Source organism: Neofelis nebulosa, chromosome 6, assembly GCF_028018385.1.
Source record: "Neofelis nebulosa isolate mNeoNeb1 chromosome 6, mNeoNeb1.pri, whole genome shotgun sequence".
In the NCBI taxonomy this organism is placed as follows: Eukaryota; Metazoa; Chordata; class Mammalia; order Carnivora; family Felidae; genus Neofelis; species Neofelis nebulosa.
Window position 1 is genome coordinate 38419505 of NC_080787.1, and position 15267 is coordinate 38434771.

At 50.2% G+C, this 15267-nt stretch overlaps 1 protein-coding gene across 7 annotated transcripts in view; it reads right to left on the reverse strand.

Annotated features, from left to right (window-relative positions):
- Positions 1-803: 803 nt before the first annotated feature.
- Positions 804-15267, reverse strand: part of ETV7 (ETS variant transcription factor 7) — a 32664-nt gene continuing 18200 nt past the window's right edge. For 4 of the 7 annotated variants that reach the window (XM_058733725.1, XM_058733726.1, XM_058733728.1 and 1 more), the window contains 4 exons: positions 14971-15186; positions 12410-12552; positions 10533-10633; positions 815-1405 (listed from right to left, as the gene is read on the reverse strand). In XM_058733725.1, coding sequence (XP_058589708.1) covers positions 1015-1405; positions 10533-10633; positions 12410-12552; positions 14971-15186 — 851 coding nt within the window. In that variant the 3' untranslated portion in view covers positions 815-1014. Of the gene's footprint in view, positions 1406-6862; positions 10420-10532; positions 10634-12409; positions 12553-14970; positions 15187-15267 lie in introns of those variants that run through there. The other 3 variants (XM_058733731.1, XM_058733730.1, XM_058733729.1) reach the window with 3 other exon arrangements.

The window sequence follows — 15267 nt, forward strand, 5'->3', positions numbered from 1 at the left end:
ATCCTCTTGCCAATCCCTTTTGGGCATCACCCTATGAAGATTCATTCTTCAAGTAGAGATGCGATATGAAAGGAAATTCGAGGAACTCCCTTACCTCCACTGAAACGTCATCAGGTGACTTTAGCAAAGAACTGAGCCATAACACAGAAAAGCTTACAGGGTAGGACCCAAGGCGGCACACGTGTTAGTTTTCTAGGGCTGCCATAACCAAGTTCCACCGACTGGGAGGCTTAAGCAACACAGATTTACTTTCTTATGGTTCTGGAGGCCAGAAGTCCAAGGTTAAGCTGCCGGCAGGGCTTGGTTTCTTCTGAGGCATCTCTCCTTGGCTTACAGACGGCTGCCTACACATGCCTGGTGTCTCTCTGTGTGTCCTAATCTCCTCTTCTTGTAAAGACACCAGTCGGATTGGATGAGGGTCCACCTTAATGGCCTCATTTTACTTTAGTTACCTCTTTAAAGGCCCTATTTCCAAATATAGTCACATCCTAAGGTATTGGGATTTAGGGCTTCGAGAGGTGAATTTGGTGGGGTGTGGGGAGAGGCGCAATGCTATCCACAGAAGGAAGTTAGAAGATATGTAGCAAGGGGTACTTCATGAGATTACTTTTATTTTGGAGCCAGAAAGAGAAACCTGCACTTGAGTTCATGGGTAAGGAGCCAGGTAGCTCAGGACAACCAAGATACCATTTGCAGTTAGAGAGGCTACCAAACGTCAGTTGAATAGATTTTCTGCCAGCCCACTCATTTTACAGATGAGGGGCCTAACCCAAGGTCACACACACTAATAGCCCAGGCAGAAAAGCCAAAAAGCACGGGGGTCAGAGTAGATGGGGCAGAGACGGGTATCCAGCAGAGTCCCTTCCATACTGTGAAGAGAGGCACCCAGGCTGGGACTCCATTCCCTAGCCCCTCTGCATCTCTGTGTGCCCACCTGCAGCGGTCAGGATCACGGCAGGAAACGGAAGGCACACTCATACCGGACAAGTATGAAAAATGTAATAATGAGACCATTTACAAGGATGCATGCAGGGTGTAGGGAAAGCAGCAAATGATGGTGCAGTTTCCTGGGGCTGCCAACAGTGGGCAGTGGTTACCACCCTTCAGTCTAAAAGGGCAAGCGGAGGGAATGGGAACACAACTTGGAGGGAGTGACCATATGGAAAGGGCAGTGACAGAAAAGTGGCCTTTAGTAGAAGAACATGGCCAACCTATAGACCTGGTTGGGACTGGGGGAAAGTCCCCAGTCAAAGAGAGACTGCAGGAAATACATACCTTGGCCACACTCTCCAGTTTTTCTGCCAGTGACTTCCTTGACCAAACCCAACTCAAGCACAAGACAAAAGAGCCCATTGGTGCAATCCGTACAGGTCCGTCTCCTGGCCACGGAGCAGGATAAAGAAGGCTGGAGGTGGAATGAATAAAGGTGGAAAGTCATTCAGTAAGAGCAGGAAACATATCTGTAAGCTACTTGCCTGAGTTCTGACAATGGAATGTGGGCAGAAATGATGGATGCCCCCCCCCCTTGCTCTAGCCCATGAAAACACCCTCCCAATCTTCTATGTCCCCCCTCACCTGCTGGCTGGAGGTCAAGCCCCCATGGAAAGCACGTGAAGAAGATAATAGTGGTGCCTCCATCAGCCTGAGTCCCCAGATGACTTCGTGGAGAGAGGATCCCCTCCCCACCCTACCAACCAAACTTTGCATGACTCAGAAACACACGTCTACCATGTTAAACCACTGAGATTCCAGTTTATGTGCCACAGCTAGTGTTACCTTAACTAATACAGTAGAAGCAGATTAATCAGGACTGACTTCCTTAGAAGAGGAGCCGGATTTTGATCTGGGCATGTCCAATTTACTATAAAGTCAATTGAATGAATTTACATGATCAGAAAGGCACTTCAGCAGGCTGAAAATAATGATGTGGTTGAGCCACAAAGCCTTTGTTTCTGCTCTTTCTTTGGGAACCTGCCGTTGGCTCTAGATCAGATCTTCCGCTTTGTCAAAGGTCCTTTTCTCTTTTTGTGGCTGATCGAGATCCAAGCTGGTGAATCATTCACTCACTCTTCAGCCAGGAAAACATAACATTCTTTATTGCACATCACTTTAGAGTTTGTGCAAGGCTGGAGTTGGGATGAGCTGCTCCAAGGGTTGGAAAGGGCCCTGGATGAAAGCCAGGACCCAGACCCCTCAGGCTCCCTTGACACTTCTGATCTTCAGTGGTCCCATCCCTCAAACAGGATCAGATCATAATCCTCATAAGGGATGGTAGGGAGAAAAGTGCTTTGTCAGATGCTTCAGAATCTGTCTGGAGACTTACACACCATGTCCAGCCACCTCCAGCCATCTGCTCCCTGATAACCTATCTACCCTCCATCCCAGGCCACAGGTAGAGGACCTGAGCATGTCGCTAGCCAGAGTGTGTGACTAAAGGGAAATCCCTTCCTGATAAGCACTGCTGGGATTTCAAGAGCCATACTTAGAACTCTGGGGCTTTCCAGCCAGAGTGCTTTCAGTAAGACACAGTACTTTCTTGAGTTGAGATGTTTAGATGGGCCTGACCTGGAGGGTTGAGGCCTGTTCTGGAGAATGTATGACCTCATTGGCCTTAGCTTGTGGTTCTCCCACAGGCAAAAGAGGGAAACAGAGCTCTGGGTCAATCTGATCATGTCCTCCCAGCCAGCCCACGTTATTCATATCCATTAAGATTGCATCTGATTGCACATAACAGAAACTAATAGAACAGTGTCTATCTGAAAAAACACTCAGAAAGTCTATCCCACTTTCACGATGGGAACTGCTGGCCAAGGAAAAGGGCTCGGAAAGACAGACCACAGGGGGAAATTGCAGTAAGTGAAAAAGATTTGCTCAGACTTCCACATTTGTCACATCTCTGACCGCTCAATTTAAAATTGCCCCCCCACTTGACTCTATTGTATTAAAATTGCCCCCCCTCCTCCCCACACTTGACTCTATTGTATCTTCCTTCCTGGCACTTACCACACCACCTGACATCAGATGCAGTATTTGTTGCTTACTTATCTGTCTTCCCTAGTTTCTAGAACAGTGCCTACCTTACAGTAGGTACTCAGTAAATATTCGTTACATAAATGAATACATCATTTCATTTACAGTTTCTCAACAACTGAATGTGGCAAGCAGGATAAAAGATGCTGTTAGCCACTTTACAGATAGGGAAACCGAGGCCCAGAAGGTTGACTTCACAAAAGCCACCAGAGAACTCAGGTAGCCCCAGTCCTTTTGATTCCTAATCAACCCTCCCCCCCCCCCACCGCCTCCCCACAAGCAGGGGAGGGGGGAGGTAGAGAGGCTTTTGACATGCCCCAGACTTACGAAAGATCTCATCTGGGCTCTGCTCAAAAATTTGATAAATTACTCAGGGATAAAGTGATAAGAGAAGGAGACCCAACAAAGAGCCTGGGACTAGGGATTTTAGAAGCCAGTGGCCTGAGGGCTGGGAAAGGAAAGGGGACATTATCCCTGAACAGGTAGCTTTTTGGTGCCCTCGATTCCACCCCCACGCCCCCAACCCCCACTATTTACTCTGCTCCCAGAGGTGCTGAGCTCCCCATCTGCGGACGTGTTTAAGCAAGGGCTGGAGGTCCACTTACGGAGTAGACCCGCGCTGGAGATGTGTATTCACACCCGCAGAGAAGGCGGGCTCACGGCAACACAGGATACTGTCAACAGGCAGTGGGCTCCGACACCCGCCCCAAAAAGAGGCCTTGCGCCACCTGGTGGACGGGACTTTAAACTGCAGGCCTTTCCAGGGAGAAAAGCCCACCGCCTGAGTGTCCCCAGAATCCTGGGCCATGAAGACAGAGGCTCTACCAGTTTCAAAAGGACCTGCATTCATTTGTGAAAGCTCAACACGGACTCTGCGCTGGATCAGGCACCAGTAGGCTTCAGAGAGGCCACTCTTACGGGGAGGATTTATTCCCGGGACTCAGGGCTTGCTAAGGCGTGTCCCTGGGATTGGAGGGAACACATCCCCCCTAAACTTTATTCCAGATTCCTGGGAAGACAAACTGACAAGCACTTGGCAGGAGGAGGCTCATTTCTTTGTTCTGTTTGTCTTTGGATTTGGGAGTGACCTTGAATTGTCTTTGCCAGGAAGTAAGATTTCCCAGTTCTCTTCTGTATGAGAAACCACCCACCACAAAAAAAAAAAAAAAAAAAAAAAAAAAAAAAGTAACGATTTAAAAAAAAATGCCAGGCATCTGGGTGGCTCAGTTGGTTAAGGGTTAAGCACCCGACTTCAGCTCGGGTCATGATCTCTCGGTCCGTGAGTTCGAGCCCCACGTCAGGCTCCGTACAGACAGCTTAGAGCCTGGAGCCTGTTTCAGATTCTGTGTTTCCCTCTCTCTCTGACTCTCCCCCGTTCATGCTCTGTCTCTCTCTGTCTCAAAAATAAATAAACGTTTAAAAAAAAATTTTTTTTTAAAAAACAAAATTTTAGGGGCACTTGGGTGGCTCAGTCAGTTAAGCATCTGACTTCAGCTCAGGTCATGATCTCACGGTTCATGAGTTCAAGCCCTGCATCAGGCTCTGTGCAGACAGCTCGGAGCCTGGAGCCTGCTTCCAATTCTGTGTCTCGCTCTCCCTGGGCCCCTCCCCCACTCACCTTCTGTCTCTGTCTCTCTCTCTCTCTCCCAAAAATAAACATTAAAAAATTTTTTTAAAAACTCTTTTAAAAGCTTTTGCCCCATGGACACCATATCCTGAAAGATTCTGTGTACCACAGTGCATATTTTCATTATGTTTATTATCCTCTTGTATCATTATTATCATCATCAAAGGCCTTTACAGCCACCAGTGGGAGCCACCGAGGGCCTCAGCTATCAGCATTACTACAGGAAGTTCATTTAATTGAGCAAAAGCGTAGACATTTGAAAGCTCAGTGGGCCAGGGCCGTCCCATCTGAGGGGAGTGCTGGATTCCATTCAGCCCCCCTAAAACACTGAGGCGGGCTCCGGCTCTGGGCCAGGCTTCCTTCTGCTCTGGGTGGTGACGCCGGGAGGGGGGTGGGGGGCCCGAGGGCAGTGGGCGCCCTGCCCCAGGCCAGCGGCTCCTCTCACCACTTCTCCTTTTGGTTTCACTTCAGTTCTGGGGAAAAGGGCATGGTTTTAATTAACCATTCATCCCAAGCCTGGTCCTGGGCGTTAGAGGCCAGCCTGGTTCCCTTGAAGCGGGACAGGCTGCTAAGTCATCCGGTGGGTGAACACTCGAAGGCTCCCTGCGGACTCTAAATAATGATGTTTCCTCACAGCATCCGTTGCCCCGTGATGTGGGGTATGTGCAGTTGGTGCTGTTGGGACCCAGAGGTCCTCATGGGTCAACCACGGGATGGCCCCTCCCTGTCCCCAAAGGCTGTCCCTTCACCCTCATGAGGGTGTCAGCCCCAACCCTGGTCTGCTTTCCTGCCTTAGCAAGCAAGGTTGAACCAAGCACATGACTTGGGGACCCTTTTGCACCCCCCCCCCCAAGGGATGGGCTTCTGCAGTCAGCCCTGCCACTGATTCCCCTGGCCCACCCTCAGCTTATCGTGATCAGAAAGCCCACAGCCCCACCACACATCCAGGCCCCCCAGAAATGGGGCAAACAGAGACAGAAGCCCATAGGATCCTTTTTTTTTAAAGTTTATTTATTTATTTATTTTTTTTTTTTTTAATTTTTTTTCAACGTTTTTTATTTATTTTTGGGACAGAGAGAGACAGAGCATGAACGGGGGAGGGGCAGAGAGAGAGGGAGACACAGAATCGGAAACAGGCTCCAGGCTCCGAGCCATCAGCCCAGAGCCTGACGCAGGGCTCGAACTCACGGACCGCGAGATCGTGACCTGGCTGAAGTCGGACGCTTAACCGACTGCGCCACCCAGGCGCCCCTAAAGTTTATTTATTTAGATGGGGTGCCTGGGTGACTCAGTCAGTTAAGCATCGGACTTCGGCTCAGGTCACGATCTCAGGGTTCGTGGGTTCGAGCCCCTCATACAGGGCTCTGCGCTGACAGCTCAGAGCCTGGAGCCTGTTTGGATTCTGTGCGTTCTCTCTCTCTCTCTCTCTCTCAAAAATAAACAAACATTAAAAATTTTTTTTTAATTTTTTTTTAACGTTTTTATTTATTTTTGACACAGAGAGAGACAGAGCATGAAGGGGGGAGGGGCAGAGAGAGAAGGAGACACAGAATCGGAAGCAGGCTCCAGGCTCTGAGCCATCAGCCCAGAGCCCGACGCAGGGCTCGAACTCACAGAACGCAAGATCATGACCTGAGCTGAAGTCGGACGCTTAACCGACTGCGCCACCCAGGCGCCCCTAAAAAAAATTTTTTTAAGTTTATTTTTGAGAGAGAGAACGCACCTGATCAGGGGAGGGGCAGAGAGAGAATCCCAAGCAGGCTCCATGCTGTCAACACAGAACCCAACTCAGGTCTCAATCCTGAACCATGAGATCAGACCTGAGCCAAGATCAAGAGTGGGACACTCAACTGACTGAGCCACCTGGGTGCCCCTGAACCTTCTTAGACAACCCCTGTCTGGCACCTCCCGAGCAGAATTCACCCATGCCACTTTGTCCACCACTGTCTCCAGTGGGCATGCCTCTCACTGAACCTCTCCCTGGGGACTGCGACAATGTCTGTGTGAACTTCCCAAGAGGCAGGGCTGCACTCTCTTCGTATGCCACCAGCATCCCTCCCCCTATCAGCAATTAACTCACAGTGGTTTTGGAATTTTAAAAAATTTGGTTCATCATTAAAATATTTTTAAAATACGCACATTCTGATTTCAGAACAACATACTTTCTATATATATATATAATTTTGTTAATGTTTATTTTTGAAAGAGAGAGACAGACAGACAGAGTGCGAGCCAAGGAGGGGCAGAGAAAGAGGGAGACACAGAATGTGAAGCAGGCTCCAGGCTCCGAGCTGTCAGCACAGCACCTGACGCGGGGCTCGAACCTACGGACCGCGAGATCATGATCTGAGCCGAGGTCGGACGTTTAACCCACCGAGGCACCCAGGCGCCCCAGAACAACATACTTTTTTTTTTAATGTTTATTTATTTGGGGGGAGGGTGCAAACAGGGGAGGAGTGGAGAGAGGAGGACAGAGGATCTGAAGCAGGCTCTGCACTGACAGGCTGACAGCCGAGAGCCCCATGTGGGGCTGAACTGCGAGATCACGACCTGGGCAGAAGTCACATGCTCAACTGATGGGCCACCCACGTGACCCCAGAACAACATACTTTTTAAACTCTTCCCCCAAATCGTGGAGCTATCCCTGTGGCAGCTGAGTCCAGAAGTCCCAATGAGGGGACAAGCCAGCACAGAGAAAGGGACCGGACTCCTTCTGAGCCAGGAGCACCTTCACATTTACCGCCAGATGCTGGAGAGTTGGGGGTATGAAGACCTTACTCTGGAAACGTATGTGTTTTCTGTTCATGTCTACAAAACTTCAGAGAGAACACTTGGGTAAAAAATGTGGATTAACCTCACGGGGAGGGACCAGAGGAAGAAGCCAAGAAAGGTCGTTGCCACTAGGCTCCTCCGCGAGAGATGATGGGTCACCGGCATCGAGGAGCCCGAAGTGCGGCAGAGTCACCAGGATTGAAGGAAGCGCTAGATGTCGTCACAAATGTACACCGTGTTATATGTCAATCATACCTCAGTAAAGCCGGGGGGGGGGGGGTGTGTGGAATTTCCTTGCGAGGGAAAAAGACTGTTGGCAAGAATCCACATAGCAGAGAAGATGGAGAACAATGGAGCCTGTGCTCCTGGGTTAGTGCGGTAAGTGGTTTGACCGGACGGAGACAGTGACTGGTGTCATTTATTTCATTAATGAACCTCTTAACACACTCACTTTTGAAATAAATTGTTTATCGACTGTTGACTTTAATAGTATCTGGCAAAAAAAGAAAAAGAAAAAGACAGACATGGCTGGCTACTTTTTCAAATCATGAGAATATATTTCCTGCTCTGTAAAATCATTTGTGAGGAAGTCCATTCTGACATGTTTCCAGTGACCCATCACTTTTCAAGAATCTGACTATGTAAAAACTGGATGTAAACCCAGAGCCTCCCCTGACGCCAGGTACACAGCAAGTGCTCTATTAATGCTGGTGGAGGGAAGGGCTGAATGAATCCTTTCATTCCTGTCACCGAGGTGGATGTTCCAGACTAGCGCCTGGGGAGATGGGGAAAGGGTGGAGATCCCCCTCCCCGGGGATGAGTGGAGAGGCCAGGGCTCCGAGTTCCTCCAGGGTGGTAGACTTCTGCCCAACCCAGGCCCCGGTGGTCCCAACACTGGGTGAGATTCATCACCCCCTGGGTGAAGAAGACACAATCACTGGGATAAGCAGCTGTTAACAACCATTAACAAACACATCAGCAGGCAATTGCCAACGGCTCCCTGGAAGAAGTAACCTATGAGACCCCATTAGGAGTCACCAGGCTGAGCTGGGCTGTGTGTCCTTGAGCAGGTCAGTCCCCCTCTCTGGCCTCAGTTGCCTTATCAATAAAAGGAGTCTGGACATGCTGACTGTGACAGTCTTTCCCAGCCCAGTTGTGTAGTTCTGGGTTAAAGAGGATGAGAAAAGCTATGGGGCATGGGTTCATCCTGGAACAAAGTCAAGGAAATAGAACAGTCTGAAGGAAGATGACAGCGGCCAAGGATTTTCCTACTGAACCTTTTGGACAAGGCCACTTGCCCGGCCTCCTCTGGTGTGGAACTGTCGAGGACCCTGGCGGGGGGGGGGGGTGGGGGGGGGGGGTGCGGGGAACTAAGCCAGGACATAAGCCCCGCTCAAGAGTGGTCACAGTTCTGAGGGCCAAAGTCTGAGAATCCTTATCAGCTTCTGCACAGTGATTCAAAGCCAGTTCAGGCTCAGCCAGAAGGGGGATTTCCTGGCCTGCTGGGGGCGAGAGGCAGGAGTCGTTTCCTCCTTCCAAGAAAGAAGATGTGACTATAAGAAGTTCTGTTTTCAGCGAAGTGAAAACACTCCCTTCCCTTTCTCCCCTAAACCTTACTGGAGGGGTCGCAGGGCAGAGGTTCTGACCCCCTCGGGAGGCCCCAGCCAGTCTCGAGGCAGGGGGAAGGGGGAGGGGTATGGAGCAGAGAGAAGCTGAACCCATAGCACAGAGGCATTTCCCTGCTTTAGAGCAGCTTTGGGTTTGCAGAGTCCTCTTGGCTAACGCGGACTCCGTACTCCTTACAGAGCAGGTGCCCACTAAGCATGTCACAGACGCTGTCTTAGGAAGATTTCCTGCAATGCTGAGAGGTCAGGGCAGGACTAGCCTCTGCATTTTGTGGCTGAGAAGCCTGAGGCTCCAGAGAAATGAAACAACTTGCCCAAGGTCACACGGCAGGTCCAGGAACGGGAGATAGGAAACCACAGGTGGAGAGGGAGTGGAGATCTTCCCTCGGTCACTGTCACAGAGGCACCAAAGTTCCGAAAACTCGGGAAATGGAGGTTGGGCCAAGTGAAATGAACTGTTCAGCAGAGATGCTGAGGGCAGAGAGGTAGGGCCACGGCCTCTGCTTGAGAAGTGCCCAATACATTCAGAGTCACTAAAACCAACCAACCAACCAAGTAATAGCACTGGGTTTTGGAGACACATCCCAGCTCTGCAAACCTCTGCCTCCATTTCCCCATCTTTAAACTTCAGGGGTTTGGAGTGTGAATTGAATGACATAAATTATAGGCAGGACCCTTAGCACAAGGCCTGGCACATAGTAAACACTTAAATGTCAGTTACCATTATTATTATTAAGACTGATGAAACAGTACTCTTTTTTCCCCATGCAGCTTATTATTATTATTGTTATTGTCATTATTACTAAGACTGACGAAACAATACTCCCAGGCAGGATCAGCCCCCCCGAGGGCAGGTTGTCATGAGCTCATCCCTTTCACAGATGAGGAAACTGAGGTCCAGTAAGGGATCTCCGCTTCCTTCTTCTGTAAGTTGAAGGAATTGGGCTGGATGCTCTCACTCCCAAGCTGGGCAGGCAGCAAGGAGTAGGGCAGAGAGAGGGATCACTCCCTGCACTCCGCTGAGCCCCAGGGCTGCCCTACCGAAGAATGATGCCCCCCCACCATGTCCTGAATGTGAGGCTTCCCAGTTCCCAGCCTCCCAGGTGCCCAGGCAGCTTTGAGGTCAGAGACAACAGCTGTGATCCCTTGAGTGCAAAACCTGCTGGGGATCCCTGCTGCCCTGGGAGGGAGGAGGAGGCCGCCGTGCGGCCAGGTGCCTTCCCGGGAGACTCGGTTGGTACCCAGAATCCACCTGCCCCTCAGGGAGAGACTTGCAGCATCTCCTCGTTGAAATCCAACCTGCCCCACTCCGGGCTCTCTGGTTGCTCCCTGTCCTGGACGACCTTCCTGGGCGTCTTCAGAAATCTGGAATTTGGGCCCCAGGAGCAAATCAGCCCTTGTCCTAGCCGCAGAGAGTTTCCAGCCCACCCAAGCCCGGCCCTGCTTCCCCTTTTCACCTCGGCCCCTAGGCTATTCACCTGAACAGGAGCTTCTGCCCAGGTTCTTTCTTGATGATGTTCAGCTTATAGTAGTGTCGCAGGGCACGTGACATCTTCTCGTAGGTCATGTTCACCCGGTTCTAGAAGGCAAAGCAGTCCCACGTCACCCTCCGCTCCCTACCTTGCTCCTTCCCGGCCTTGGTTTCCACACCTGGAAAGGAGCAGGTCGAACTGGATGGTTTCTTAAGCCCCTCAGCCCAGGGTTCTGTGAGGGGTTACAAGAGTTCCCTTGAGTTTGGGAGGACAAATACGGGGCTGGGAACCATGGGGCAGGAGTAACTCACACATTGCTTTTGAATAGCCAATGTCACAAGTAGTAACAAATAAGTATATATCTAGTTGGAAATGACGACAGCTAGCTCAGTAAGGGGCATATGGTAGGAGTAGCCCCCCGCCAAGCTGCGTGACTTTAGCCAAGGTATTTCCTTCTTCTCTCTCTGAGGGGTGGGCAGTGCAGAGGAAGGGCAAAGAGGCTGGGTTTTGGGGTCAACATAAAGCAGCTGCGTGACCTCGGGTAAGTTTCTTTACCTCTCTGCATCTGTTTCCCCGGGTATAAAATGAGGATAAGAACATCCATCCCACAGGTTTGCTTGAGGATTAAATTAGCTAATGCAGAGAGCACTTAGCACAATGCTTGGCAGGGGGTACACGCTCGTGAAATGGAATTGCTGCTCTCTGGGCCTCGGTTTCCCTCCCTGTACTATTTGGGGATTGGGCCAGGTAAGCACGCCCAAACTTTAGTCCACTGCATCCTTCCAGCCCCCAGACCACTGAGAGGCAACAAGAGGGGAGCACTGAGCCACACTCTCCGTGTTCAGCCCCTGCTCTGCCGTCCACTGCCTGCAAACTCTTGGAAAAACTGCTCTGTGCCTCCATTTCCCCTCTGACGCCTACCTCATGATGTCTCCTGGGAATTAAATGAGTTACTATGGGGAAAGCTCTCAGGGCAGCGCCTAGCAATGAAATGCTATGCCACTTTAAGAAATGCTGTCTCCTGTAGACCACCATTATTGCTAATAGTTTTTTTTTTTAAGGCTCCTTTTTTAGTTAAATGCCTTTATCTATAGACAAGGACACTTGCTTTATATCACCAGTGTCAATCAAGAAACTGACATCGCAGTTAAAACTGTTCATCTTCTTACTAAAATAAATACTTAATTATTAGAATTTGGAGTCAACCACCTAAAGTCCTCCGGCAGGTGCCCTTTTTAGGTATAGGCGTCCCTCACACTGGGAATGCTGGCCCCAGGGGTTCCCAGGCCTTTCCAGCCCTGACGCCTGATGCTCCCGCACGGCCTGAGACCTGGATTTCTACCCCAGCTGCCCCCCAGAAACCAGTCTCCTCATCTGGCCCAGCCGCCCCGCAGCAGATGTGGCACCACTCATGGAAACATGCTTTGAAAGTCTCATGGGGCGCCTGGGTGGTTCAGTCGGTTAAGCGTCTGACTTCAGCTCAGGTCACGATCTAGTGGCCTGTGGGTTCAAGCCCCGCATCGGGCTCTGTGCTGACAGCTCAGAGCCGGGAGCCTGCTTCGGATTCTGTGTCTCCCTCTCTCTCTGCCCCTCCCCAGCTCACACTCTGTCTCTGTCTCTCTGTCAAAAGTAAATAAACATTAAACAAAATTAAAAAGGTCTCAAGTGCTAAGCAAGTAGAAGGCAAGATCCCTGAACTTCCCCATCCTCAAGAAGTAACTTCCTGTCCCTCAGTCGCTCCTAAAATAAAAAACATCTGGAGCTGCTGGTGAAGCCCCCGTCCATTGAGGACCATCCCTTAGTGCTGATGGGTCCACTCTGACCCCCTACCCTGTCCTCTTCTGGATGTGTGGAGGTCATCCCACCTGGTGGCTGAGGTTTACCTTGTGGTTTCCCCAGAGTCTGGCAAGCCCGTTTGGATCCACAACTCTGAAGATCTTGGCGTTCTTGTCTTCCCACCTGATGTAGGGCTCGTACCTGGTGTCAGAGAGCAGCTGGTACACATAATCCCACAGCAGCCGGCAATCTGCAATAGAGCACAGAGGGTAGGGACAGGGCACTCTCCTAGAGCTGTGAGGACAGGCGTTCGTAAGGTGCTTTGGGGCTCATAAGGCCATGCGGCAGGATGGTCAAGACGACAATACTACCAGAAACGGCCACTTGTGGGAGCTTATTGCCTCTTTGATTCGCCTTAACTCTAGGAAGTGGCTACCTTTAACCCCAGGAAGACATAAAGAATTGGGCTCAGAGAGGGGTTGGACACGTCCCGGGCACGGAGCTCCTCAGCGGCAGGCAGACCAAGGAGTCTACCTGTTAAACCCATCCTGTCAAGCACCCTGGTGAGAGGCCTGGGAAAATCAAACATGCCATCATGGAGAGCAAGCGGCAGAGGGAGCCTGGGAACAAAAGCTTAAGTCCCCCTACCTGGACCACCTGGCTGGGTCATTTCAGGCAGGTTACCTAACCTCTTCCGAGCCACAGTTTCCTTGTAAGGGATGATATGACAATTAAGTAACATAATATATCCAAAACTCCTTGGCACGGTACCTGGTACAGAGTAAGTGCTCAAAGAATGTTAAGCACTATTCTGTAAGAGATCAAATACTTGTGTTTCAGTGATCCCCAGTTGTTTCTGATCCAGAAGCCAGGCTCCTGCCCCCTCTGTGGTGTCTTAGAATAAATGTAGTTACTCTGCCATGGCTAACCAACACACCTTTGGAAAGGCAGCCAGTTTCTCTGTCAGTCTGTCTGGCAGCCTGTTAGTCAACCCTTTGACAATGAATGTAGAACGGAAGTGTGGCTCTGGAGCCAGACCGCCTGGGTTCACGTCCCAGCTCTGCCACTTATTGCTGTGTGATCGATCGTGGGGGAGTCCCTTAACCTCTCTGTGCCTCATTTTCCTTACCTGTAAAATGGGGCTAATAATACCAGCCTCAAAAAGCCAATGTGGGATTAAACACAAGTCTCAGAATCACACGTGGCACATAGTAAGCACCCAACCATTTATAGATAGATAGATAGATAAATAAATAAATAAATAAATAGCCAGGGTGGCTTAGTCAGTTGAATGTTCGACTTTGGCCCGGGTCATGATCTCGAGGTTTGTGAGTTTGAGCCCCACGTCATTTAAAGGAGAGGAATACTCCCCCCCCCTTTTGCACTGCTGGTGGGAGTGCAAATTGGTGCAGTCACTCTGGAAAACAGTTATGGAGGCTCCTCAAAAAATTAAAAATAGAACTAACCTATGACCCAGCAATAGCACCACCAGGAATTTGTCCAAAGGCTACAGGAGTGCTGATGCATAGGGGCACTTGTACCCCAATGTTTATAGCAGCACTTTTGACAATAACCAAATTATGGAAGGAGCCCAAATGTCCATCAAGCGATGAATGGATAAAGAAGATGTGGTGTAGGGGCGCCTGGGTGGCTCGGTCGGTTGGGCTTCCGACTTCGGCTCAGGTCATGATCTTACGGTCCGTGAGTTCGAGCCCCGCATCAGGCTCTGTGCTGACAGCTCGGAGCCTGGAGCCTGTTTCAGATTCTGTGTCTCCCTCTCTCTCTCTCTGCCCCTCCCCTGCTCATGCTCTGTCTCTCTCTGGCTCAAAAATAAAACAAAAACATTAAAAAAAAAAAAAAGAAGAAGAAGAAGATGTGGTGTATATATACAATGGAGTATTACTCGGCAATCAAAAAGAATGAAATCTTGCCATCTGTAGCAATGTGCGTGGCACTAGACTGTATTATGCTAAGCGAAATAAGTCAGAGAAACATAAATATTATATGAGTTCACTCATATATGGAATTTAAGAAACTCAACGGATGAGCATAGGGGAAGGGAAGCAAAAATAAGATAAAAACAGAGAGGGAGGCAAACCGTAAGAGACTCTCAAATTTCGGAGAACAAACTGAGGGTAGCTCGAGGGGTGTTGGGTGGGGGATGGGCTAAATGGGTGATGAGCATTAGGGAGGGCATTTGGGAGGGGCACTGGGTGTTCTCTGTAAGTGATGAATCGCTAAATTCTACTCCTGAAATCATCATGACACTATATGTTAACTAACTTGGATTTAAATTAAGAAGAAAAAAGAAATTTCACTGAATATCTAACCAAAAACTAAAACAAAATATATAGAAAATAAAAAAACAGATTTTTAAAAACAAAAACAAAAAATAAAGGAGCAGAATACTCACCCATGCCAAGCTCACTGTCTGACTAGGACTGGCTGAACTGGAGACAGGGTGGGCTTGGCAATCCTGGGCAGCACTGACTGCTGTGGCTGGATTGTGGCCAGTACACAGGACAGTCACCCCACACTCCAATAGCCCAGCACAGACCCTCTCATCACCCAGCTCAAAACAACCCTCCTCCCTGTCACTCATAACCCTCTGGGACTTGGCCTCAGCACACCTCCCTCCTGGCCAGGGGCACACAAGCCTCCTACTCACCAGCGATCCTGCCATCAATGGGAGCCTCCGGCATCATGGGGGAGGAGCAGGCTCCCTCAGCCCTGCAGCTGAGCTCTGAACAGTGAGATACGTTGATGGAGTCCTCCCTGCCAAGGGGCCACCTGGCCAGGTGGCTCAAGGAGCTGGCAAACCCCAGGTGTGGTGGCTGCTGCAGGAGACCCGTTCGGGGGGCCAATTGAGGTCGCCCAGTCCCCTCTGCAAGCAGATGAGCACCGTTGATTCTGTGGGCCCAGGGCCTCCCCCAACCCCTCCATGCATGCCTGGGATCCCCGTGGG